Source organism: Polyodon spathula, chromosome 1, assembly GCF_017654505.1.
Source record: "Polyodon spathula isolate WHYD16114869_AA chromosome 1, ASM1765450v1, whole genome shotgun sequence".
Taxonomy (NCBI): Eukaryota; Metazoa; Chordata; class Actinopteri; order Acipenseriformes; family Polyodontidae; genus Polyodon; species Polyodon spathula.
In genome coordinates, this window is record NC_054534.1 from 84,421,095 (window position 1) to 84,447,774 (window position 26,680).

General features: G+C 39.6%; 1 protein-coding gene across 6 annotated transcripts in view; it reads left to right on the forward strand.

Annotated features, from left to right (window-relative positions):
• pigg (phosphatidylinositol glycan anchor biosynthesis class G) overlaps positions 1-26,680 on the forward strand; it is a 119,840-nt gene that overhangs the window by 10,261 nt on the left and 82,899 nt on the right. Inside the window, exons 4-5 of one of the 6 annotated variants that reach the window (XM_041264575.1) lie at positions 12,232-12,420; positions 25,572-25,710. The exons of the other annotated variants lie outside the window; for them this stretch is intronic. Coding sequence (XP_041120509.1) covers positions 12,232-12,420; positions 25,572-25,710 — 328 coding nt within the window. The remainder of the gene's footprint in view (positions 1-12,231; positions 12,421-25,571; positions 25,711-26,680) is intronic. 6 annotated transcript variants of the gene reach the window in all.

Here is a 26,680-nt window from a genome sequence, read left to right on the forward strand (position 1 = left end):
AACACTCGTGTTACACAGACCCATTTATATCCCGTGTACTGATGACTATACACCAACATTAAAACACAACACATAACACAAAATATACACAGGGGCGGGCACTTTGCCACGTATACCCCCCCTTGTGCAAAGCACACATGGCCTCAGTGGCCACCTCTCCCCTTAAAATCCCAAAAGTCTCGCTGAAAGTCCTGGGCCAAGAACAGGAACTTTAAGGGGTTGATGGGCGGCAGTGTTGCCAGTAGCCAGGTTGCTACTGGCCATGCTGTCAGCAGACATGCAGAAATGCTGCCAGTGGTGCGGCTGTCAGCAGACGTGCTGACATCTCCCAGACTGACTCCTTCAGCCGGGGCAAGTCCAGCAGCGGAAAAGCTGCTGGGGTTGGTGGTCTCCAGACTTCCCCCAAGATCTCCGGAAGCAAAACTGCTGCGGGGGAAGGTGGTCTCCTGACCTCTCCCCCCTTTATCGCCAGCAGCTCCCTCTGGGGGGACTCCAGCCCCGAGAACTCCTGCAGCGAAATTGCTGAGGGGAAGTGTGGTCTTTATCATAACTGCAGCTCCCTCTGGTGGGGTTCCGGCCACACTGATCCCTGCGGCCAAGCAGAGCTGACTGCAACCCCTGGCGAAGCAGTTCCAGCGACCCTAGGTGATGCGGAGCGGCTGGCAACCCTAGGCAATGTGGAGCAACTGGCATCCATGGGCGAAGCAAGGCAGGCATCCTTGGGCTAAGCGAGGCAGGCATCTTTGGGCGAAGCGAGGCAGGGATTCAGGACAAGCTGGGGTGTGGGCATTGGCCCGCTTCTCGGCCACTGTGGCCAGGAGGTTCTTCCCCGTGTTTCCCTCAGCAGCCTATTCAAGGGCTGCTGAGGACCGCCAGCATGTATTCCTGGTCCTTCTGGTGCAGGGAGAGGCAGCTCCTGGTCCTCTCCCCCTGATGGTGATGGAGGCAGAGGCAGATCCAGCTTCTCTCCTCGTGATGGTGGGGGGGAAGTGATACCAGCAGGCATTCATCCTCTGCTGGTGGGAAGTGATCCCAGCAGGCATTCACCCTCTGCTGGTGGGGGAAGTGATACCAGCAGGCATTCATCCTCTGCTGGTGGGGGAAGTGATACCAGCAGGCATTCATCCTCTGCTGGTGGGGGAAGTGATACCAGCAGGCATTCATCCTCTGCTGGTGGGGGAAGTGATACCAGCAGGCATTCATCCTCTGCTGGTGGGGGAAGTGATACCAGCAGGCATTCATCCTCTGCTGGTGGGGGAAGTGATACCAGCAGGCATTCATCCTCTGCTAGTGGACGTGGCGGAGGCAGAGGCAGCTCCTGCTGCTCTGCTCCTGCCGATGGAGGTGGCGGAGGCGAGTAGTCTCCTGCAGGTGAAGGTGGCAGAGTCCAAGGCGGCTCCTCCTGCCTGCTCCTGCCGATGGAGGCGGGAGCAGCGTGTAGTCTACCCTTGTTACAGGGGACTGGTGCAGCTCTCCCTCACTTGCAGGGGACTGGGGCAGCTTCTCCCTCTGGCTCTGGAGACAGCGGGTGGGACCTCTCTCTCTGGCGCTGGAGACGGCAGCAACGGCTCCTCTCCCTCTGGCACGGGAGACGGCTCCTCTCCCTCTGGCTCTGAAGGCAAAACCAGCAGGCGTTCTTCCTCTGCTGGTGGAGACTTGGGCGGTAGATGCTCTGCCTTTCCCTTTCCCCTTCTGCCTCCTCCTCACCTTCCTCTCCTGGGCCAGTCCCTCCTCTCCCTCTTGGTAGGGGTAGCGCACCACCAGGTGCCCGAACTCCCCACAGGCAAGGCTACAGCCTTGGTCCTGTAGACCACCGAGGAGGTCCTCCAGATCCTGGCAGCCATCTCTCCAGCTCCAGCCTTCCATTTTTTTTTTTTTTTTTTTTTTTTTTTTTTTTTTAGTTTTTTTAAACTAGAAACTGCAGTCAGAGGAGGCAGAGGCAGCTCCTAGTGGTGGACTGGTCTTGCGGCCTTCAGGTGAAGCCACTCCTCCGCATCCTCCACCTTTCCCTGATCGAGGGCCTACAAAAAGAGAGGGTCTTCATAGGGGCAAACTTCCCGGAGGTGCCCATACTCCATGCAGGAGGCACACCATGGAGCCCCTCATTCCTATAACTCCTCCTGGCGATTACGCCATGGCTGTCTTTCTTCCTCCCATCCCATTTTTTTTTTTTTTTTAATTTTCCACCCGCAGTATCCCTGGTCTGACGCTTGGAGGCGCTGTTGTCCAGGTTCTGACACCACGTGTCACAAAGACAGCCGGAGTGGGTGTCGTCAGACCAGAGCCAGGAAATAAACAACGAGAGAGGTGGAGCTGAGTGAATGGTTTCGCTCAGCATTTAATAAATAAACAGAACAGAAAATAAAAAGGTTGTAACAAACAAAAATACAGGACACGACACATTCGCCAATCAAAAGAGACAAACAAAACGAACTATACAGACAAACATGGTGAGCTGATTTAACGATTATTCTTCTTATTCTTATTATTACCTCCGTCTCCAATCCCGTTCTCCACTCACCGAACACACAACTGATTGAGTGAAAACATGCTGCTTTTATGCAGCTGTACCGAGACTCAATTGCTAATCAATCATTCAATTGGAGTCACGGTACAACTGCACTTGAATTAATAAAGTGCAATTCCCCTTGCTCACATATTATTACTTTTTACTTACACGTAAAGTGCTGTGCAATCCTTGTGACAAAATACAAATAAATATTTTAAACACTCGTGTTACACAGACCCGTTTATATCCTGTGTACCGATGACTATACACCAACATTAAAACACAACACATAACACAAAATATACACAGGGGCGGGCACTTTGCCACAGACCCCGAAAGCCAAAAAATGATTTTCTGTGTGCACTATGGACTTTAACCTAAAACTGGCTAGAACTAGTGCCATTTTGTCATATGTATATTCAAACGTGTAATTAACTGTCTGTCTATCTATCTATCTATCTGTCTGTCTGTCTGTCTGTCTGTCTGTCTATCATAAACTAGAGGGCATAAAGTGCACCACAATGCTGGTTATTAGAGGTACAAACCAACATAAGGCAATTTTTACATTTAAAAAAAAAAGTCTAAATAAGGATACTTTTATCGCTGTTGGCCTGTATCTTGATGGTAGACCTTTTAGAGAGGTCTAGGTTGCACACTTATCATATGACTTCTATTTATAAGAACATGACCACTGCAAATTATTAACTTACTACATTTTATTTTTAAAAACAAAAGCAGCATATAAACAGATAGCTGTACACCACAACACTCTTGTGTCTTCGTCAGGTGGATGGTGTTTGCTATTTAAGAACAACCCTATTTATGTACATCATCTCTCTAATTAAATAATTATTTAATTAGCAAATTCGATTATAAGAACTTCAAAAATATTCATAAAGAAAAAAAGGATGTGTATATATAGACATCAGCAATGCATATATTATAAAACACAGTAAACTTCCAATGTAAAAAAAAAAAAAAAAAAAAAAAAAAACTTATGCAAATTGAATATTTTAAAAACATTTCTGATCTGGCTGGATTTAAAGCAAAATCTGCTTATCTAATCAAAAATGAAGAAAAAGCAAAATACAACATTTATCTTCTTTTTTCAATTCTTACAAGTAATTGGGTAATTTTATTACAGAAACATGGATCATCTTACCACTATAAAGCATAATTTATCTGACAGCAATTAAGTCAATTTTGTCAAAAAAAACTTGACTTCTGCAAAAATGCACTTGCTATATTGTGTTTCACCTAAAGATACTTTAGTAACTATCTTTTCTCTTATTAAACTTTCTTGCAAGTATGGTCAGAGGTCTAAGGTTTTGTTTAGACCGTGTGGTTTCACATTTTTCAATATGAATGTCCAGTATGATTCTGTTTTTAACAGTAGATTTATAATGTTGCCTCCTCTTTCAGGAACTACTATTTTTTTCTAATCCAGTAAATTCTAAACTAGATGCAGAACCATGGTTCATAGTTTTATAATGTCTGGCTATTGTATAGCCATAATTTGTTTTCTTATCGCAGGTTTGTTTTCAGCAATACGTATTTTAAGATGGTGTTTTGTTTGACCCACGTAAATTAAACCACTGGAACATTTAAGCATGTAAATTACATGTGTGCTGTTACAATTAAAAAATCCCTTAATGGGATTGTAACAGGGAGATTTGTACTGACTGTCTGGCGCATGCGTGGTACTGCAGGACGAGGGTGGCTTCCCTGTAAGATCCGCCTGTCAGTCATGGCTATGACAAGGAGAGGTGGGGAAGAGAGTGTGTGGGCTTTCCCTCTATCTGAGTGGCTGAGAGGCAGGCCTTGGGGGATTGCTCGGCCCATAAATACTGCGCTTGGTTGTGTATTCGGGTGACTGTGATTGAGAATACACAGAGACGCCGGCAGAGAAGGACAGTTGTTGGAACGAGTGACCAAAACCAGGCAAGCATGGCTGACGAAGACAGTTTGATACTGTCAATTGTGATTTTATTAAAGGTGTAATTGGAAATGTTAATTACCGGAATGTTCCCGCTCTTGGTGGTCATCTTGTGGGAGTGCTGGTTTATATATAAATCAATATGGAAGAAAAAGCTGTGACTGAGTTGTTAAATGATGATGATGATATAAGTATAAGACCAGCAGATAAAGGTTTGGGAATTGTTCTAATTAACACAGATGATATGAAATCTGTAGAATGTGAATTCAATAATACTGATACGTATAAAGAAGTTAAAAGCAATATGATCAATAAATCGGTAAAGGAGGTTAAGGAAATTGGAGAGAGACTATATATCAAAAGAATTAAAAAAAAAAAAAAAAAAAAAAAAAAAAAAAATGCAGCCATGTAAGAACAGGCCTAGCAAGAGGAAATCCTAAATGCACAAAGAAAATCACCCTATGCGAATGACAGTCAGCACGAATGATGATCCAACACACATAATAACTGAAATAGCAGAAAAACAACTTAGTTCACATTTTGAGAAATTACCAATTACCAAGCACAACCTTCCAGAGCATGCAATTATGTTGTATGGATGTAAAATCCTTGGACCCAAGTGTCCCTCTTAAAGAAGCTTTAGAAGCTTGTCAAAAAGCACAATATAATAGACTAGATAAATCAATACCAGCAGCAGAAGTGCTGAACGTGATCAACGTAGTTTTAGAAAACGGTTATTTTACATTTGTTGATAGGAATTACAAACAAAACAATGGTACAGCAATATGGTCTAAATTATGAATGTATTTTGCCAGTATATACATGGAGAAATGGGAAGAACAATTATTTAGAAAATTGGAAAGAGAACCTTTAGAATACATACATGATTTGTAGGTGATATTTTGGGGGTTTGAACAAATAAAGAAGAATCACTTTTCGAGTTTCATAAAATGGCAAATGAAATACACAATATTAATATCAAATAAACAATATTAAGATACAAAGAAAGAATTACAGAAAACAGAGTTAAGAAAAGTGGATAAACTAAAAAGAGATAATCTACTAGATTATAAAAATAGAGATAAAAAGGTCAAGAGTCCCATTAGTAATGGCTTGCTCTAAAGTTTTACCTAATATTTCTAAGATAGTTTGGAAACACTTGCGTATTCTACATAATTCAGAAAAATTGAAAAAAAAAAAAATTCTTAAGGCCCAAGTTGTAGCATTCAAGAGATGCTAATTTAGGTGATATTTTAGTTCACAGTAAACATAAAAGAATAATTGACAGAATAGGTTATACAAATACTTGCAATAGTACATGTAAAGTGTGTAAATACATGGACAGAAGTAAAAATCTAGTTAAACATAAGAACAACACATATCCACTAAAAACTAATACCTATTGTAAAAATAGCAATGCTGTTTATGGAATAGTCTGTGAAAAATGTGATTTAAATAAAATATGTTGGAGTGACTGGAACAACTTTATATAAAATAATTCAGAACCACCTTTCATTAATTAGAAATAAGACAATTAATGAACCAATAGTACAGCACTTCACCAGTCAAGGACAGGACATAAATGATATAAAGTTTGTAGCATTAGAACAGCTAAAATTAGACAATGCAACATATAGAAGAATAAAAGAAAGTAAATGGATAAATAGATTGAACACAATTATGCCAGCGGGACTCAACAGAAAACAACGAACTAATTAACTCCAGTAAATATATAACATTTAAAAAAATAAGTAAACAAAATTAATTCAAAAGTTGTGCATGCTGATGCTCTGGGGAGGCCAAATCAAGTCTGATCCTCAAAGCCAGCATTGCATGATAACATAAATATAAGTTTATATAAACTAGGGTTAATTAGTGTTATTTTTGCCTGACCAAGGACAGAGTTAACCAATGAGCATCTATCCATCCATATACTAAAAACTAAAATATGTTTAGTAAAAGTAACTCCCAAAGAAGCCAGCAGGTTCTCTAAAAACAAAAAAAAGGTCTGCAGCCAAGTGCAATCCACAGACAAGTGAAAAAACTCAGCCGCAGGACAAAGGGCACTGGACACTGACCCCCAGCTCCACTCAGCTCAGGTACCGGTTTGTGGCAAAAATGCCATGTAGCACTCTCCATGCAGGTCTCCGGAGTGCTTGGGCAAGGGAAGCTTATACAGCACCCTCCAGACAGGAACTTCATTATCAGGGACACCGAGTTGAGCCTTCCACTTTGTGTCCACCAGGTCTTTCAATTTATTAAAATGTCTGGTTTTCACACAGATTTCATACAGTGTCGTCTTCTCGATTGTGCGGAAAGCCACATCAGTGACCTTCCTCAGCGAGAGCAGCTTGCCAGCCTGCTCCTCCTCCAACTCCACTGCCACTGAAGGGGAGACTAGCACTGCGGGGAACAGGGGCTCCTGCTCTGGAGCCACACGCCCCTCCAGAAACCTGCTGAGGAACTGGGAGAGTGCCAGGCAGAGAGAGGCCTGAAGATCGCTCAGCACCTTCTCCAGGAAATGCACTGATCTAATATTCAGTGCAGGGGATAAAATCCTGCTGGCTTTCCAATTTAAAAAGATTAAAATCAGTTAAATGCCCCAATTTAGTAAAACCTGCTTTATAAAATACAGCGGGTAAGAAAACAGAGCTAAAAACCTCACAATAAAAAATAGGGTTAAAAAACAGGGGCTCTTCAAAAATCTACGGTGTGCTCTGTGATTCTTCCAATCTCGTGATTTTAAGTCTCCATGGGCTCATCATATTCTTATAAAAACCTTCCAACCCTGAATCATTAAAATGATCAGGAGATATTAAAAATAATTACCTATCGAAACCCAGCCTGCCTGCCCTCTGCAGTAAATAGAAGGTCAGGTCTCTCCAGCTCAGTTGTGGGGCAAACAGCAGCCTGCAGTCTAAATGCTGCCATCCTGCTGGGGATATCAAGGAGTCTCTGCCCTCCCTCCTCACGGGAGAGATACAGGACAGCTGGGTGCAGCCAGGGATGCCTCCTCCAGAAAAACTGAAGTAAACATTTCTGTGTCTCATTTAACAAACCAAGGGGAGGGTCCAAGCACACCAACCTATCCAAGAGCATGGAGGCGATTAGATTGTTAATGATAAGGACCCTATCTCTGAAGGAGCTGTGAGAGGAGCCACTGCCGGCTCTGCAGCCTCCCCTTCAACTTGTCCAGCAGCCCCTCCCAGTTCTGCTGCATGAACTGCTCATTCCTAAAATAGATTCCTAAAAGTTTGACCCCAGTTCTAATCCAGCTCAGAACTGAAGGCAGTAATGGAGGAGGGGTGTCTTCCCAACTGCCAACAAGAAAAGCTTCACTTTTTGCCCAGTTTACTTGTGCTGAAGTAGAGAGAGCACGGTTCTTGCGGCAGCTCTCCGTCCCGGATGCATTCCTGCAGGACCTGGTACAGGTCCTCACCAACACAGCTCCAGAGTCCTTTATAAAATTCTGCAGGCAGTCCATCCAGTCCGGGAGCCTTCCCAGGCGAGAGCTGCGCCACGGCCGCAGTGAGCTCTGGGAAGACCAGTGGAGTGTCCAATCCACTGCTTTCCTTGTCCTGGCTGGGGAGACCCTGGAGAAGCCGCTCCATCTCTTCCGGTTCGCAGCCCTCAGCCTTGCAGAGATCAGTATAAAAGCTCACTGCAACACGTCTGAGCTCTGCAGGGCTGGAGACCTCTCTTATCCTGTGCAGCCTCAGACAACACATTGCCTTGCGCTCTGCTGTCTTCCTCTCCAGGCCAAAGAAGGCGGCTGTGGGGGCATCCATATCTTTTATATCCCTATATCCCACCACTGTTATAAGATACTGTAATTGTTTTTGCCATTTTGCCACTGTTTTCAAAACAATTAAAAATAATCAACAATGTTTTTTTCTTGAAGTAAATTTGTATTAAAATGCCTACAAGATTTTTAATGTGAATTAATTGGTAGTAAAACAGTAACAGATATAAAATGGAGATCTGACATGCTGTTGGGCACTATACTGCGTGTAATGTGCTACTTTGTAGTATGAAAACAGTCTAGGTGCACCCCAGACAGATTATTTTGGTTAAGCTTAATGCAAGAGTATTGTTTGCTGGTGGGATTAGAATTCCTCCAAATGTCTACCAGGTCAGAAGTGTTTTTTGGGATGGGGTTCCCTGTGGTTTCTGTCTTTACTTGAGTCAATAGTGCTGTTAAAAATCTCCCCCCACCACAAAGAAGTTTTCATGTATTACCCCCCCCCCCCCCCCCCCCCCCCCCCCCCCCCCCCCCCCCCCCCCCCCCCCCCCCCCCCCCCCCCCCCCCCCCCCCCCCCCCCCCCCCCCCCCCCCCCCCCCCCCCCCCCCCCCCCCCCCAGTACCTGACTGAGCTCCCCCCCCCCCCCCCCCCCCCCCTCCCCCCCCCCCCCCCCCCCCCACCCCCCCCCCAAAGAACTAAATCCTCTCTTCTCCAATATTAGGTGCATAAATATTAAAAAAATCAGTACAAATACCAGCGTGTTTTATTGGAACTTTTAAAAGTCTACCCTGAACATTCTCTTCTATATTTCAAATGTCTCCACCAAAACATGGAGAAAACAAAACAGCAACCCCAGCACTAAAATTAGAACCGTGATTTAAAATAGTCGCCTCTCCACTCAGACTGCCAATGAGACTGGTTAGCGTTGTTTTAGTGCATCGCATGCAATAAAATCAAGTTCTAATGTTTGCCATTTAAAAATTCAAATAACTATGTTCTTTTATTAAAATCTCTGTACCCGTTCAAATTAAAAGAGCTTAAATTAATTTTCTCCTGCTCCCTCTCAGTCCACGGCATCTCCACCACCTCCATGCAGTCTCATCACTGGGGGATTGTCATCAACACTTGCTTGAGCCCCAAGGGTATTCCCTCCCTTCTGGCACCGGGTCCTCGGACATGGGAACTACAAGTTGAGACCTACCCTTCCCCTGTCCATCGACCCCGGTGCTCAGCTACACCACATCGGAGGCTTGAGCCCCTCCGCCGCTGTCGTGAGATACCGTAAGGGACACCCACACAGACTTCTCTTCGCCCGCCACCTGGTTGGCAGCAGCAGGAGTTTTGTTAAGCCATTTTTTCCTAACGATCTCTGCGTCGGCCGGCGCTGCATCCCCAAGTTCAGCTGCAGCCTTGCTAGTTCCCGGCACCTCCGCTCTCTTTCTCTGAGGCAGCAGCTCAGGTCTCGGGAGGTCCTCCCCCTCCGTTCTCTCAGCAGCCTCAACTGCCTCCCCATTACCGCTACTACTACGTGTCCCAGCCTCTAACTTGGGGCAAGCATGTTTAAAACATCTGTGCTGGCAAAAACAACATAGTCCCTGCCCTCTTGTGACCAGAAATACAATGATTCTTGGTTGTAAATCTCCCTCCCAACCTATTAGGGCGCTAAGCAGCGAGAACAGAGTTCCTTGAACAGGCTGGTCTGCCACTTCTTTCCCAGGGTTCAAGGGAAGTCGGCCAGCCTGGAAGGGGGCAGGATTCTGTTGCGATAACACATTGACACGGAAGGGAAACGACGTTGCAGCTGCAGATTGGAGAGGGGGTTGCACTCGTTTACCAAGGGGTCATGTGTGACGGCATAAAAGGGGACGGAGAATCGTAATCTGTTCCTTCGTTTGGTTTAATGTGAGTAGAACCGAGAAGGACAGTAAAAGTAACCACAGAGAGTAAAATCGTGAGTGTTTTGTTTGTTTAATTGTCTTGTCTTGTACATGACTAGACAGCTAACACAACTATGGAGCTGTCATCAAGGGGCAGCACTAAACCGGACAACACTGCACCATTGTCACAAATATAAACTTGTATCACCCACCACAAGCACTGTTGCACACACCTAGGACTGGTGACCATGTTTGTATTATTGTTGGACGGATATCATTTATTATTTGGGACTGTGTTATATACCCTGTGCTGTACACATTGGTGTGTACTGCCAGGGAATTATTGTTTGGTCGCCAGACCTGAAATCTCTTTCACACACTGCATCACTCCTGCACCTGATCCCTCTCAGCCACTTTGTCACACCTCTGTATTAAACTGCCAAGCTACGTCTAAGCTTTTGTCTGGGTTATCGAGTAACACAAATACTTGTCGCCTGAAAGACATAACTTGTTTAATTTGTGAAGTTTTACATCCAAGCAGAATCATCTCTATTGGGAACATTATTTTCCATTGGTATGAGGTTCTTACTGTGGAATGCAGTGTTTGGTTTTTGCCAGACATAACAGGGCCCATGTTGGCCAAAAAGTTCTACTTTTGACTCATCTGTCCATAGAACATTGTTCCAGAACTCTTGAGGATCATCCAGGTTCTTTTTAGCAAACTTGAGATGAGCATTTATGTTCTTCTTAGTGAGCAGTGGTTTCCGCCTTGCTACTCTGCCATGAATCCCATTTTTGCCCAGTGTCTTTCTGATGGCAGTCATGAACACTGACCTTAGCTGAGGCAAGAGAGGCCTGCAGATCCCGGGATGTTGTTCTAGGGTTCTTTGTGACTTTCTGGACGATTTTACAACTTGCTGTTGGAGAGATTTTGGCAGGACGGCCACACCTAGGAAGATTCTCTACTGTCCCAAACTTTCTCCATTTGGACAATGTGGCTGTGACTCTGGTTTATTGGAGCCCCAGAGCCTTAGAATGGCTTTGTAACCCTTTCCAGATTGATAGGCATCAACAACTTTTTTCCGGAGGTCTTCAGGAATTTCTTTTGATCATGGCATGTGCCTCTGGAACAGGGCTTCTCAAACTCGATCCTGGGGACCCCCTGTGGCTGCTGGTTTTCATTCCAACCGAGCTCTCAATTACTTCACTAGACCCTTAATTGAACGGATAATTTGCTTAGTTAGATGTTTTTACTTGTTTTCAGCTCTTGAACAGTTGCATATTTCAAGCTATAACAGTTGATAAGTAACTTGAAGTGCAACTGTTAAGAGCTGAAAACAAGTAAAAATGTATAATTTAAGCAAATGATCAGTTTAATTATTAGTTCAGATAAGGGTATAGTTAAGTAATTGAGAGCTTGATTGGAATGAAAACCAGCAGACACAGGGGATCCACAGGATAGAGTTTGAGAAGCTCTGCTCTAGAACCTGTGTGCTGACAACTTCACTCTGATGGTAAGGGCCAAAGTTAATCAGATTTATATTGGGCAGGGCTGGCTCAAATCAGGCCTGATTGTTAACCAAAGTATTAAAACAGCTGACCCTAACTAACCCTTTAATTGGGTTGAGTTAATGAGGGGGGCAATAACTTTCACACCTGAAGATTGCATGCCTGATGACCTTGCAGACCAGGCAAGAAGCACCAAATCATGGTTTCATTTTTTTCTCTTAGACTCCCTGTTTATACTACTACAACTCGCAAAAAGATCTGGCCAAATTCAGTGTGAAAAATGTGCAAAAATGCAGAAAATCAGACGGGGCAAATACTTTCACGAGAGAGATTGAAAGTGAGAGAGTAAGACCAAAGGTTGAGTTTTATAAACTGTCACAGAAACCAGAGATGTAATTATTTTCCTGTAACTCACTGAAGAGGACCATCTATTATTTTATATAATACGTGGATACCCTTGTGATGCTAATATTAAAGATGAGTTTCAGCAGTAGTTGGGTTTTTTTTTAAACTTGCGTTTCAGTGCGGTACAGATGTTCTATGTTATCTGTTAGTGCTTCAGCTTTATTTTTTGGATGATTGCCATTTACCTTGTTTTAATTTCCTGTTCCTCTCCAGTTTCTGTGATATATCTTTTTTTTTTTTTTTTTTTTTTCAGGTCGATAATAATGTAACAAGGCATTTGGATACCACATTAGAACGAGATGACTGGGATATCTTAATACTGCATTACCTTGGATTGGACCATATTGGTCACCTGACTGGACCTCACAGCTCACTGATTGGACCTAAACTAACTGAAATGGATGACATCTTGAAGAAAATACATACATCGCTAATGTCTAAGGTACAGCATACATTAATTATAGATAATTTTGAATTCATGTTTAAGTAAAAGTTAACTGTTCAGTGCCAAATGATTGCTATATTTTTTGTCTTTCCTCTTTCCTCGGTGGTACTTGACTTGTCTTCAGTGTACAGCTATGGGCAGCAGTTTTGTATAACCATCGAATTTTAGGATTGCGACATAATAATAATAAAATAAAAATATTATATGAACATAATTGAGATATTTTGACATCATATCGCAAAAGCTTACCAGAAGCCATAATAGTACTACCGTAAAAATTGTTTTATAGGTCACGAAGGCTTCAAAGTTGCTCCCCCCTTTTTATGACTTTAATTTAAAAAAAACACCTTTTTTGTGTTTTTAAAAAAAAAAAAAATTAAAAAAAAAAAAAAAAAAACACAAAAAAAAAAAAAAAAACACATTTTTTGTTTAGTTTCAAAATAACCCTTGTTTGCAACATTTTATTCCATTAATAATTGAACAAACGGTTGAACAAAATTGGTATACAAAATGTCACAACAAAAGTAAAAATCAATAAAATTTGACTACATGTCTGATAAGGTTAGTTTACCAGATTTTTACAGATTATTCGAATTCAGCATGGCAATTAAATTATTCAGCAGGTTTCATTCGACTTTATGAAGCAAGATTAGATAATTCTAGGGTTATGCTAAACTTTTGGCTTTGGCTTTAGACACATTGGTTTTATACTGATCTAGCCAAATTATTTGTTATCATTAACTGTGTCGGTATTACTCTCTTGCTAGAATTTTTGCATTTTTAGACAGTTGTCTGTTTTATTACCTTTTCAATCAAATTTTTTCAACATTTAAGTTCACTCATCCACAAGGTGGCTCTTAAAAACATAATAAGAATGCTCACTTGAAATTGGACGAATGATCTTCAAATAGAACACAGTCTTCTTCACTTGTGATTGAAGTAAAAGTATTCCTACCACTCAGACTCAGCCTCCATCACCACAAGCTATATATTATTAGAAATAAACAACATTAAGAACACAATTAGTTTTCTTTGATATTAATATGAATTGTCGCTTGAAATAAATAATTAATGGTACTTGCCTATTTTGTGTATTGTAATGTTGTACACATAATTGTATTTTAATGATATAAGTAGCCTGAGATAGCTAAATGAATAATGTACAATACAGTATTAGTACAGTGGTTTGCCAGTGAGCAAAAAGAAGAATAAATAGGTTGATAAATAAACAAGACACTTCAATTAGAGCTGCAGGCTAATTCAGTAATCGCAGTCATTTTGTTATTCAAGTTAAACAAGATAGGGAAAAGGTAATTGGAACTGGTACACAGTTAGCTTAGTTAATTTTGTTAAAAAACAAAACAAGTACACAATTCTCACCTTTCACTTTAAGACGAATGACCTCTTCTCGTCTTCAACTTTTACATCAACAAGCCATTGTAAAGAGAAGGCAGGTTCCAGTAATGCAGCCACAGCATACACTGCCACACCAAATGGATGGCTGTTATTGAAGTCAACCACTCCTTCCTCAGTCATTCCAACACTTGTGAAAATCCCCAGGCAGCGCTTCCGGATAGAGGATTGAAGCTCTGTGATAAGTGACTTGAGGAACTTCGTTTTTTGTTTTACACAGTTTTGTAAATGTCTACCCAGGGCAAGAACAGTGGTTATCACTAAACTTATTGTTGGTACTTCCTCACCTTGTGTCAGGTTGGTTGCCTCAGCAAATGGTAGCACCTCAACAAGCTCTTTGAGCTGGGCCCATTCACATACCAACAGCACAGTCTCTACATGGCCTGCATCTTTACATGTGTCAGAGAGCTGTTGATGGTCCAGTGATACAATGGATTGCATTTGCCGTAAAACTGAATTCCATCGAGTGGTATTAGGGGATTGAATACATCTGCCTTCAACAAAGTTTTTTCTCAAAAGCCTCTTTTTGAAGACAGTGATGGAGTGAAGAAGCACTGTAACTCGGGAAGCCTTAGACATAGCAGATCTGACACCTAAGAATTGGGAAATAAATGACATTATCTTCAATAATTAAAAGTTATTAGAATTCAAAACACAAAATCCTGTATGCATTTTACTGCCACAAGCATTTATCTAGAAATTAGCAATTTAAAGTAAACTCAGAGCCATGCTTTTTTCCATAACTTTACACAGTCTGAGTCAATCACCAACACACAGCTGAACTGTGTAGGCAAAACAAGAAAGACAACACATTCATGTTGTGTTGAGGAACAAAGAGTCTAACTCCTGCCGGTCCACATCTTCTAGGGACTCCCAAGTACTGTTATCATCAAGGTCAGCAGCTGCATCTTCTGTCCACTCTGTGGTGCCCTCATCAGCATATGGAAAATATGTTGTGAATGCCTTCTTAATATTTGCAGCATTATCTCTAACGATAAAGTCAAGTTTGTTCTTGATTCTGTAGCCCTCAATTATTCCATCAAAAGCCGATGCAATCTGGTCTCCTGTGTGCCTTCTCATAAAACGTTCACATGCCAGAGTGTAGGTTGACAATTTAATATCCTCACCATCATCTTCAGTGACGTGCTGTTACACCAAGGAAAGATCGCATCTTTCTGTCTGAACACTAATCCACTGTAGCGTTCACAGACTCACATTTCACAAATTTCTCAGTTATTTCTTGTTTTGGGCTTCTTGCCTTGTGAGTGATCTTTTTCATGCTCTGTCTGCACAAAGGCTTGTACTGAGGGTCAATCGTCTGCATGAAGTTCAAAAATCTTTGTGACTCCACAATTCTCAGTGGCAAGCTCTCGCTAATAACCAGGTCCATCATTGTTAATTCATGAATGGCCTGAACCTGTGCACTTTTTGGTGAGTTGTATTACCTCCCACGGCTCCTGGCATGGGTGATTGCAGGAAGGAGGTTCTCGAGGACTGTCCAGCTGTAGCAGTGTCTCTTGCTTTGTAGCACTGAAATCTAAATAGAAAAGAAAAACAAAACATGCAGTTTATTATAGTTGCCAGCCTACAATAAGTGTAGTCAGCATAGCCTGCCATTTTAGTGCACAATGTATATGGGAAAAACACATAGCCTAAGCCTACAGAATGCATTTTTAAAAGTCATGGTTTTAGGTTATTATTTTTGATAATGTAACAAAATACTAAATATAAATGACTCTGCATTAAAATGCTTTGGAAACAAGTTGCCCATGGGGTAGCAGCATTGTAAAACAATGTATTTGGAGTATTTTTTTACAAAATACTCAGGCATGTGTATTTTCAATACAAAATTTAAAATGCTTTAGCAATATATTTACAAATTACAAAAATACAATTACATGTATTTTCAGTACTGCCCATCCCTGCCTGTAAACGCTGGAGTATCTATTTCTTAGGGACATTCTAAAACACTTAACATTGCTTAATGTACTAAAGAATGCAGCTACAAAGTCCAAATTTGGCACAATATTAGCCCACAAAGAGTACCATATATGACATAAATTATGTGATTGTATATGAAGAGGAAATATATAAAACCCACGTTAAGCCTTGTTTTCCCGTCATAAAAACGCACTTAATGTATCTAAATCTGTTGCTACAAACTCCAAATTTGGAACACTATTATCTCAGATTTGGATATGTTGGGCCACGTTAAGCACTATCCATGTAATGCGTAATAGTCTTAATGTGTCTTTTACGTGCTTCCTTTTGTAATTACTGCTTGTAACTATATGGATAGTTCCCTCTTGGACAAGTAACATTGTGTCAAGTTTTAGAATGTTCCATTTCTTAGCGACCTTGTTGTTACAAAATATTACATTACAGTTAAGAGCAGTTTTATTCACCATATGTTAACATTTTATAGCAATTACAGGATTTGAAAATTATTTATTATTATTATTTTCAAAATCTGGTATTTGGGAAGGGGTTTCATTTTTAGTTCAAGTGGTTAAAGAGAAAATATCAATGTTTTAATCCTGAATAACATCAATAATTAACAGAGCCTCATTAGACAGAAATCTGACATTAAATAAACCTAGGCGTAAATTGGTTCAATCAAGAGCATGTGACTGAGCAGAGGTAATAGGAATTTGACGAAAGTTACTGTAGCATACACCTCTGTGTTTACTCAGCGTGTAGCTGAGGGCTAGTGAGGACATTGGAAATAACATGTATAATAGAGCTAATGGCAAGATAGTGTTTTTTTTTGGGGGGGGGGACAAAACAGGCACCTAAGGGTGGCATTTTATGTAGATTAATTGTCACCCCGACCTGGAGAATATTGCATTGTCAATTGTAAGGATGATTTGGGAATTTCTATATGTGCTGTAGCCTCTCTGAAATCTAATTAGAGGTCGCCTACATTACAGTAAAATATATCCCCATAGTCCATCAATGGAACACATATTGCTAATTAATATCTCATGATGTATATTCACACGAAGGAGGTATAAATTCAAACATGTCCCGTGATATTTATAGCTACACCACTTCATGAGGTAATCAATCGTTGGAGTGAATGCTACATTCATCACGTGCATGCTACTTTTTTTTTTTTGCTGAAAATCATACCCTTTGTTGTTTAGCATTAATTATGGGCTTAAGTTAAGGGCATATGCTTGTAAGGCATGATATACTGTACTTTATGAATAGTTGCATGAATCCCTCTCAAATAGACGATAACTGATTATATCCAGCCTGCAGCACTTAATTTGCAGTGAAAATAGCGAGGATCCAGGATAGAGCCCTGCAGTATAGAACATAAACAGACATTTGTAAGTTAATGTTTTCTATATAGTTGTCATGGTTTAATTTTATATTTGAGCAACTCTGGTTTTACTGAAAGGTAGTTACCAGTGATTCACATACAATTTTGCTGTCAACTGTGTCTAGGCTGGTCAATAAAATATGGCAGCTGCCTTTTACTGTAACCCCTCTCCAAGACGTTAGCACCATCATCAAGCACTTCAAGTTCTAGTGCCTCTCTTTTTGTACCTATCAATGGATTGCTGACTGCCATTTCTTCTATTTTGTTTTCTATCTGAAGACAATACATTTGATGGAAAGCTGTTTGTGTCATGAGCGGTTATGCTGAACCAGCTTTTGTTTAGACAGTTATAGGAGGTAGGCTAATATGTAACTACTTGACAGGTGTGCAATTTAAAAAATAAATAAATAAATAAATAAATAAAACTTTTGTCCAAGGGGCAAAAAGCCCCCTACCTGTTGCACAAAGTACACGCACAAAAAGTGGAGTATAACTTGTAGGATTTAGTTTTTATTTAACAGTGAACAAAATCAATCATTTGGTGATTAACAGGGGTGGCTCTATCCTTGTAGCTTCACTGGTTCACTAAATTTTTCAAGATACACATAAGGTTCCATGGTCCCCTGTGATCTCACCTCAACAAATGTGAAATGTGCACGGATTCATCTACCGAATCAACTAATGCCCATAAGTTAACTGATCACAATTTTGAATCGAGTGACAGTCCTAAAAAAAGGTTTTAGTAATTTAGCATATCAACTTGTCTATGTGTTAATCTGTTTGTTCAATAACTTGTTCAGAGTGTTTGTTCATAAAGATGTATTCAAAGCCACCTTCGTGGCTTTGTTAGAGAACACTGACCTTTGTTGTTGCTATGATATGCTGAAATAAAGTTTCTGAAAGTAATCAGACTGCATCCAGTTGTCTTGAGTTCTTCAACTTGTCATTCAAACCGCAGACTAGTTGCTGTTGTGGTTACTGTATTACTGCTGACAGTAAACACTGTTATTGATTTTTATTTTTTTTGTAAAGTGATATAAACTACAGTACATACATGGGGTCCCTTCTTTCAGACTCAACCTTTTTTCTGCCTATTGTATTCATTTTGGGAAGACAGTTATTTAAAGGCTTTGCAGAGGAGTTTTACCAATGCCTTTGACAGGACTAGTATGCCCATTTCCTGCCAGAGAAGTCCCCGGTTTAGTCTGGAGCTGTTGTTTACTAGCTGCTACAAGACATTGGAACTGAAACCAATGGAGTGATGAAACAGCTGTGGTTAGCTCATAAAATGGGGTAGGAACAGAAACCTTAAAATCAGTATTAGGCACTGGCAGGAGTAATAAGAGTAGTAGTCTGTGAATCCTGCAGGTAAAGAGGTTGTATTCAGAGTACAGTCAGTAAACAAGTCTAATACAGCACAACAATGTAGGAGTAGCTTTGGTAATGTACTATATGTTCTCCGATTCATTTATAATAATTAACATTACAAATTATAATTAGTTTGTAATGATGTATAGTACATCTTACTACCATAAAAATCGTTTTATATGTCACATCGGCGTAAAAGTATACTTCAAGTTTAGGAAAATACAGCTTTTGCTGTTAAAATAGTTTTTTTACAATAGATTTGTTTCACTACATGCTCAACACCGATAAAGAAAGAAATACATGGCTTTAGTTTCGAAATAACACTTGTTTGCAACATTTTATTGCATTAATAATTTTACAGTGTCGTTTTAAGTTAAACTGTTAAACTTCTGTTTTTCAATTTCTACGTAATTAGTTCAAGTAAATTTAAATGTACTGTCAAAATACATCAAATATAGATAGTGTAGCGATCCGTGCATTTGTGTTTATGTACTGTATTCCCTGTATGTTTGCATGCTGTGCGTGTTATTACTTCCGCACTGTATTCTGCCATTGCTTGTTTATCTGTTGTGTGTGTATTCCTGTACCATAGACAGTACTTCCAGCTGCACTAAACAGTGCACCATCTAATAACCAGTAAACAAAACATCTTAGTGTCGCATACAGTGCAGTACAATTGCATTACATTTCCATCTGTAAAAATACATTAGTTTTGTTAATCAGAACCATACACATACTTTACAAGTGTACCACTGTGTTGCACTGACATGTAGAATAAGTTACAATATGTTATGTATTAAAATAATTCAAAGTACTCCATTGAAACAATGTTTTCTACATCGGGCCATAAACACGTTCCTGCTCTATCAGCTCGTTTTTCTTTGTCTTTGTTCCATCTCCAGTGATTTACAGTTTTTTTCAGCACTGTGATGCATTTCGGCAAATTCAACAACACGCAATTTCAAACCTGTTGTGTAGCATTTTCATTTTTTGTCCGACAGTCCTACTTTATCAAGTGTAACCGAGCCTTTGGCTGTCTGGTTTGTTGTACACGAGTTGTTTGAACCAACAGAGGATTTTTTTTATTTTTCAGTGGATACTTGCACACTTTTATTTATCACATAAAACAAACAAACAAAACAAAACACAAACAAAAACCTAACTCGGTGCTAAACTAAACCTTTTTTTTTAATCCTAACATAACACTACTTGACGGCTAAGTCGTTTCCCAGTCACACACAATCCAATACAGGTCTCCACAGTGCCTTTGCTGATTCTGACCAGCCTTCACCACAGCAGCCCTCACTATGGGGCGTCAAATTAAAACAAATTGGAGACAGGTGGTTTGCCTGACTCCTCCCCTATTCTGCCGGGGGGGGGGGGGGTTTGTTTTTAATGTTGACAAATCAGTTGACAAATCAGTGGCTCGGGAGGGTGGGAATAAGGAAATTTATAGAGATTGATAGCTAGTGTTAACTGAGAAGCAGTAAAGGTGTGATGTTTTTAGTCTGAAAGAGTCATAACATGAGTGACTTAGGGTCTTGAGAATTAAAACTTTTAATTTAGAACAGTGGTTTTATGTTAGATCCTGAAAAAATAATCGGGTTGACAGTTAAGTTTGTGTGAGCCATAATGACCGTGGCTGTAGTCATCCCACTGTGGCACTGGTACAGTAGATTAATATTAGACACACCAGCGAATACGTCACAACAGTGTATTAGTATCTCCCTCCTTTTAAGGGCCCCATAAAAATGCCTAGAAAATCCACTTATACAATGGTTTTTACGGTAATTGTCAAGCAATTTCTTCTTTTGCACATATTTTGTTTCTTGTCTATTCTTGAATCCATCTATAGTATCTAATACTGGTTGTTTCCATAAAAACATTTAACAATCTAGGAATTCCTACTTATTAAATGGTTTAATTAGGCCTATATTTGTGTTATTATATTGTTGCTGTATGCTACCGACTTAAAGCAAAGCATCTACTGTCTAATGTGTTTCAATCCTCATTTTGGAAATGCTGTTTTCTTACAAATGCATGTGTTATTATTTACAAATCAGCAAATACCCATTTGATTTGATGACTATAAAAATAAATGTCAACAAATTTACAGTATAATCGTAAATCTCAAAAAAAACTACTCACTTCTAAATCTTTTGTAGTCATTTTTGTATTACTTTAGTATAAATACATGTTAATTTGGATTCATATGTTGTTTTTTTCTGACTTTATGTGAACGAAAAGACACAAAAGCTCCCGTTTTCTCATTGGAAATAGTGATATTTTGAAATATCACTGTCCTGGTCACAAAAGCAAAGTTTGTGGGGAATAATAGCCATTTTCTATACTTTTGAGGCATAAGCAATTAGGAAATAACACTTACTATCCAGGAACAAAAAAAAAAAAAAAAATTGTTACACTCTGTGTTATTTGTGTGTATTTACTACTGGAGTATCCCAAACATTACTTTCTTTACTTTCCTGCTGTCTTTAGAAAATAACTGCCAAGCATCAGAAGGCATTGCATTTGTAGCTCGGTCGACATAGTGTTTGTAATTCTAGCACAGTGCTCTTAACTTGCTCTGTTACTTTGAAGACTCCTGTCTATATGCTGTCCCATCAGTAAACACATACATGGAGCGGGGCAGGGGGGAGAAGGTGAGCTCAATTACATGCAGATTCAGTGAGTCAGTTCTGATGGGAGCAAAGAAGCTCTGCGCTTAATGCAAAAAATAATTGCAGATTCCAAATTTAATAAAAAAAAAAACTTTCCTTTTGCTTAAACCCTTTACACAAAAACAATGCACAAGCTTGACTATCAGTAGTTGTCAAACTATAGAGTGCATCGATAAATCGATGCATCGCCTCAATCTTAGTTAGTTTATCTGTTACTTTATTACTATAGTTTATTAACATACACTTACTTATTCAGTTCATTGCATATGCTGATGCACGTGCATCATGACAAGTAATACATGTTTATTTAATTATTCATCTCATATTGTGTCTGGTGGTCAACTCCGTCTTGAACACTTTGCTTGCTTTCCAGGGGGGTTCTCTTAGCCAGAGACGACTGTACTACAGTGACCAAAGCAGTAAGCAATAGTAACAGTAATACTAATTTTGAATTGAAAGCTTGAATCAGATCGCTGCATAGTCTGTTCAAAGACTGAACACATTCAATTCTTTTAGCTGTTCTGCATATGACATGCCTTTAAAACCAGGAATAATTCTGGGTGCTCTTCTTTTGTACTCTATTCTAACTCTATTCTTTCCACTCTAACACAGTATTCTAGATGAGGTCTTACTAATGCATTGTAAAGTTTTAACATTACTTCCCTTGATTTAAATTCAACACTTTTCACAATATATCCGAGCATCTTGTTGGCCTTTTTTTTTTTTTTTTTATAGCTTCCCCACATTGTCTAGATGAAGACATTTCTGAGTCAACATTAACTCCTAGGTCTTTTTCATAGATTCCTTCTTTAATTTCAGTATCTCCCCTATAATTTATAATGCACATTTGTATTGCCTGTGTGCAGTACCTTACACTCTTCTCTATTAAATGTCATTTGCCATGTGTCTGCCCAGTTCTGAATGCTGTCTAGATCATTTTGAATGACCTTTACTGCTGCAACAGTGTTTGCCACTCCTCCTATTTTTGTGTCGTCTGCAAATTTAACAAGTTTGTTTACTATACCAGAATCTAAGTCATTAATGTAGATTAGGAAGAGCAGACAGCGACGGTGACCTACGACAAGACTGATGCACTGTAGTACTCACACAAACGGTAACATGTCAACACAGTTGGGTCCCTAATCCAGTAGCGCGGTAGTTAAGCATTTAACGTGAAACTTAGGGATCGGACGCCATAGCATATCTCATCAGATATGATCGTATTCATGTATAAAGTTCCACGGGTGTGTGTGTGTATGTGTTTGTGTGTGTGTGTGTGTGTGTATATATATACACACACAGATAGTGCTTAAACTATGATATAGCATAAGAGTTTTAACGTTCATAAAAATGAGCTTATCTTTTAGTATCTAATGGATGGGACGCAAACTTTTGGGCATATGCATTTCACGAAAGCATGAAGAGAAAAGGTAGCACGACCTCTGAATGATATTTTTTTCAATACTGTACTGTTTGCCCCATTTGTTGAAGTGTTATGCACAAGGTGCATGTTATAATAATGATGCAGCCACGTTATTCACAGGGTTATTGGTGTGCACATTATATTCACTGTACATTTGAATCCTCTACTACCTTGGCATCTCATGAAAATGAACTGCTGATTGGTGATCTGTGTGCAATACCTCTTCACCATGCTGTAGGAGAGAACTTGTATGTGAAGGATTTTACATAAATTGTTGGGATTTGCTGTTTTAATACATTCACCCCTCATAAATTGTTGGGATTATGACAGTTTAAAAACCGTTTCAGGTGACCAGTACAAGACACCCTGTTCACTCGAAAGGTGACCAGTCCCCAAGACAGTAACTTGTACATGGTGAATAAAGTCTGGTGTCCCTCGTTTCTTACTTATTCAGTACTTTCATTTGCATATGCTTACTTATTCATTTCATTGCATATGCGCTGATGCATGTGTGTCATGACAAGTAATACATGTTTATTTAATTATTCATCTTGTGTGTGTGTGGTGGTCAACGGCGTCTTGAACACTATGCTTGCTTTCCAGGGGGGTTCTCTTAGCCAGAGACGACTGTACTACAGTGACCAAAGCAGTAAGCAATAGTAACAGTAATACTAATTTTGAATGCTTGAATCAGATCGCTGCATAGTCTTCTTTGTTCAAGACTGAATATTCCATTCTTTAAGCCTGTCTGCCTATGACATGCCTTTTAAACCTAGAATAATTCTGGTCGCTCTTCTTTGCACTCGATAGTTCCTAACTCTATATCTTTCCACTAACTAAATGTTAGAAAACACAGTACACAATATTCTAGATGAGGTCTTACTAATGCATTGTAAAGTTTTAACATTACTTCCCTTGATTTAAATTCAACACTTTTCACAATGTATCCGATCATCTTGTTGGCCTTTTTTTTTTTTTTTTTTTTATAGCTTCCCCACATTGTCTAGATGAAGACATTTCTGAGTGAACATTAACTCCTTGGTCTTTTTCATAGATTCCTGATTTAATTTCAGTATCTCCCCTATAATCATAATGCACATTTGTATTGCCTGTGTGCAGTACTTTACACTCTTCTCTATTAAATGCCATTTGCCATGTGTCTGCCCAGTTCTGAATGCTGTCTAGATCATTTTGAATGAGCTTTGCTGCTGCAAAGGTGTTTGCCACTCCTCCTATTTTTGTGTCGTCTACAAATTTAACAAGTTTGTTTACTGTACCAGATTCTAAGTTATTAATGTAGATTAGGAAGAGCAGGTGACCTAATACTGATCCCTGTGGTACTCTACATCACCACTCCCTAATCCAATGCGCATGCGTTCCTTGAATCCCACTACTGGGTGATTGTTTGACATATCATGCATACTGAGCTAGCATAAAGAAAAGTGTGTGTGTGTTCATATGTGTGTGTGTGTGTGTGTGTGTGTATATATATACACACACAGATAGTGCTTAAACTATGATATAGCATAAGAGTTTTAACGTTCATAAAAATGAGCTTATCTTTTAGTATCTAATGGATGGGACGCAAACTTTTGGGCATATGCATTTCACGAAAGCATGAAGAGAAAAGGTAGCACGACCTCTGAATGATATTTTTTTCAATACTGTACTGTTTGCCCCATTTGTTGAAGTGTTATGCACAAGGTGCATGTTATAATAATGATGCAGCCACGTTATTCACAGGGTTATTGGTGTGCACATTATATTCACTGTACATTTGAATCCTCTACTACCTTGGCATCTCATGAAAATGAACTGCTGATTGGTGATCTGTGTGCAATACCTCTTCACCATGCTGTAGGAGAGAACTTGTATGTGAAGGATTTTACTTTGCTGTTTTAATACATTCACCCCTCATAAATTGTTGGGATTATGACAGTTTAAAAACCGTTTCAGGTGACCAGTACAAGACACCCTGTTCACTCGACAGTCATAAATCTTTAATCGTGTTGGTAATATTAGCCGCTGTGCAACTTTGCTGTTGTCTTGGTTTGGGCTTGCAGTCTGATTTATCACACTGCATCACTTTTATCTCATTTCTACCACACAAATGGGCCTTTCTGTGATGACGAACATCTGTGCATGTGGGTAATATTGCCACGACTATAAGTGAATGGACCGAGGCTGAAACCCATATACAGACGTTCGCAGTCCTATCAATATATAAGTTTAAAACATATAGATATATATATTTTTTAAAAAATATACTTAGAAATGAACAATCACAGTTTAACTTTTTTGTTTTTTTTTTAATCATGACCAATCTTTATTTAGTCTGTTGTCATTTTCATTGAAATGATGGAAACGATTGATGAGGAGAACAGTGAGTGCGTTAAGTAACTGAGCGGCTCAGAGGAAGAATTTTCCCGCTCAATCGGATGTCCAATGAAATCTGCTCTGAGCTACTAAGAGGGAGCGAACTCAGCATGCCATTAAGTGGGTTCTTTCATTGAGCTGCTCTAAGCGACTCACTCACTCACTTAGTGTGCCCACTGTTAAATGACTGAGGTAGGTGGCTGATTGTGATGTCACCATTTTGAGTTGAATTTGCAGTTGAGTAGAAAAGCAACTATTAATTAATTAATTTATTTTTTAAAGTAGGTGGTGTGTCGACCGTGCTGAATACGTTATTGTAAAAACTGAAAGTTACACAGGGTTTATCCATGACGTCTCATGGAATACAGAAGGCGAAACATGCACGCTGATTGGTTGAAAGGTCCTGAGCAGCCTATAATCTTAAATATATCATTGACAAATTGACCTTCACGGTAGTCACTTGAGAACCACATACTGAGAAGTTTCCATATTTTAACTGGAAAACTATGACAGTGCGTATTGCATATAACTATGTCTGTGTGTTCCTTTTTCTGATTTAAAGGAAGAGGAGGGTTCTCTGCCTAATTTATTGGTGCTTTGTGGGGATCATGGAATGTCAGAAACTGGAAGCCATGGGGGATCCTCTGAACCAGAGCTGAACACTCCACTGGTTCTCATTAGTCCTGCTTTCAAAAGAAAAGGTATTTATCTATTAAACTATTTATTTCTTTATTGCACCAGTTGCCTCTTTTCATGCTACTTAAACCGTAGACTTCTGATTGAAGGGCATTAACGCCAAGGCACTGGCTGAGGGTTTTATTGTGACTAGAATATGATAAAGAGTGCCTTCACTGCTATTTTAAACAATTTAATTAGATTTTGTTTTTATTTGCTAGAAATTCTGTCTGGATGAAGAATCTTGCTGAAAAACCCAAGAATTATGGTAGTTTTATAACATAGTTACAGTTTGAGAGACATTTGCTATGCAACAGCTTTGAGTAAATGTTTCTCCTGCAGAGGAAATATGTGGCATATGGCTTCCCACCAGGTATTGATTGTATAACAATTACAAACAAAATGATGGTGCGGCAATAGGATCTAAATTAGGAATGCATTTTGCCAGTACAAATGGGAAGAACAATTACTTAGAAAATCGAAAAGAGAACCTTTAGACTATATCCGGCTTGTACATGATGTTTTTGGGGTTTGGACAGATGGAGAATCATCTCTTTCCCAGTTTCATAAAATGGCAAATGTAATACACTGTAATGTTAAGGTGGACCTTCAATGGACAAGAAAAGAAATAGAATTTTAAGATATCATGGCAAAACTTGAAGAAGGTTCAATTGAGACTGACCTCTTCTGTAAACCTACTGACATGCACCAGTATTTACACATGTCCTCTGCACATCAGATATACACTGAAAGGGCAATCCCAAAGGGGCTAGGAATAAGAATATGAAGAATATGCTATAAAGTGACTATGTAAAACAAAGAAATGTATTAAAAACAAATCTTAAAAAAAGATGATACAAGAAAGAATTATAGAGATGGAATTAAGAAAAGTGGATAAATTAAAAAGAGATGATCTGCTATATTATAAAAATAGAGATAAAAAGGTCAAGAGTCCCAATAGTAATGACATACTCTAAACTTTTGCCTGATATTTCT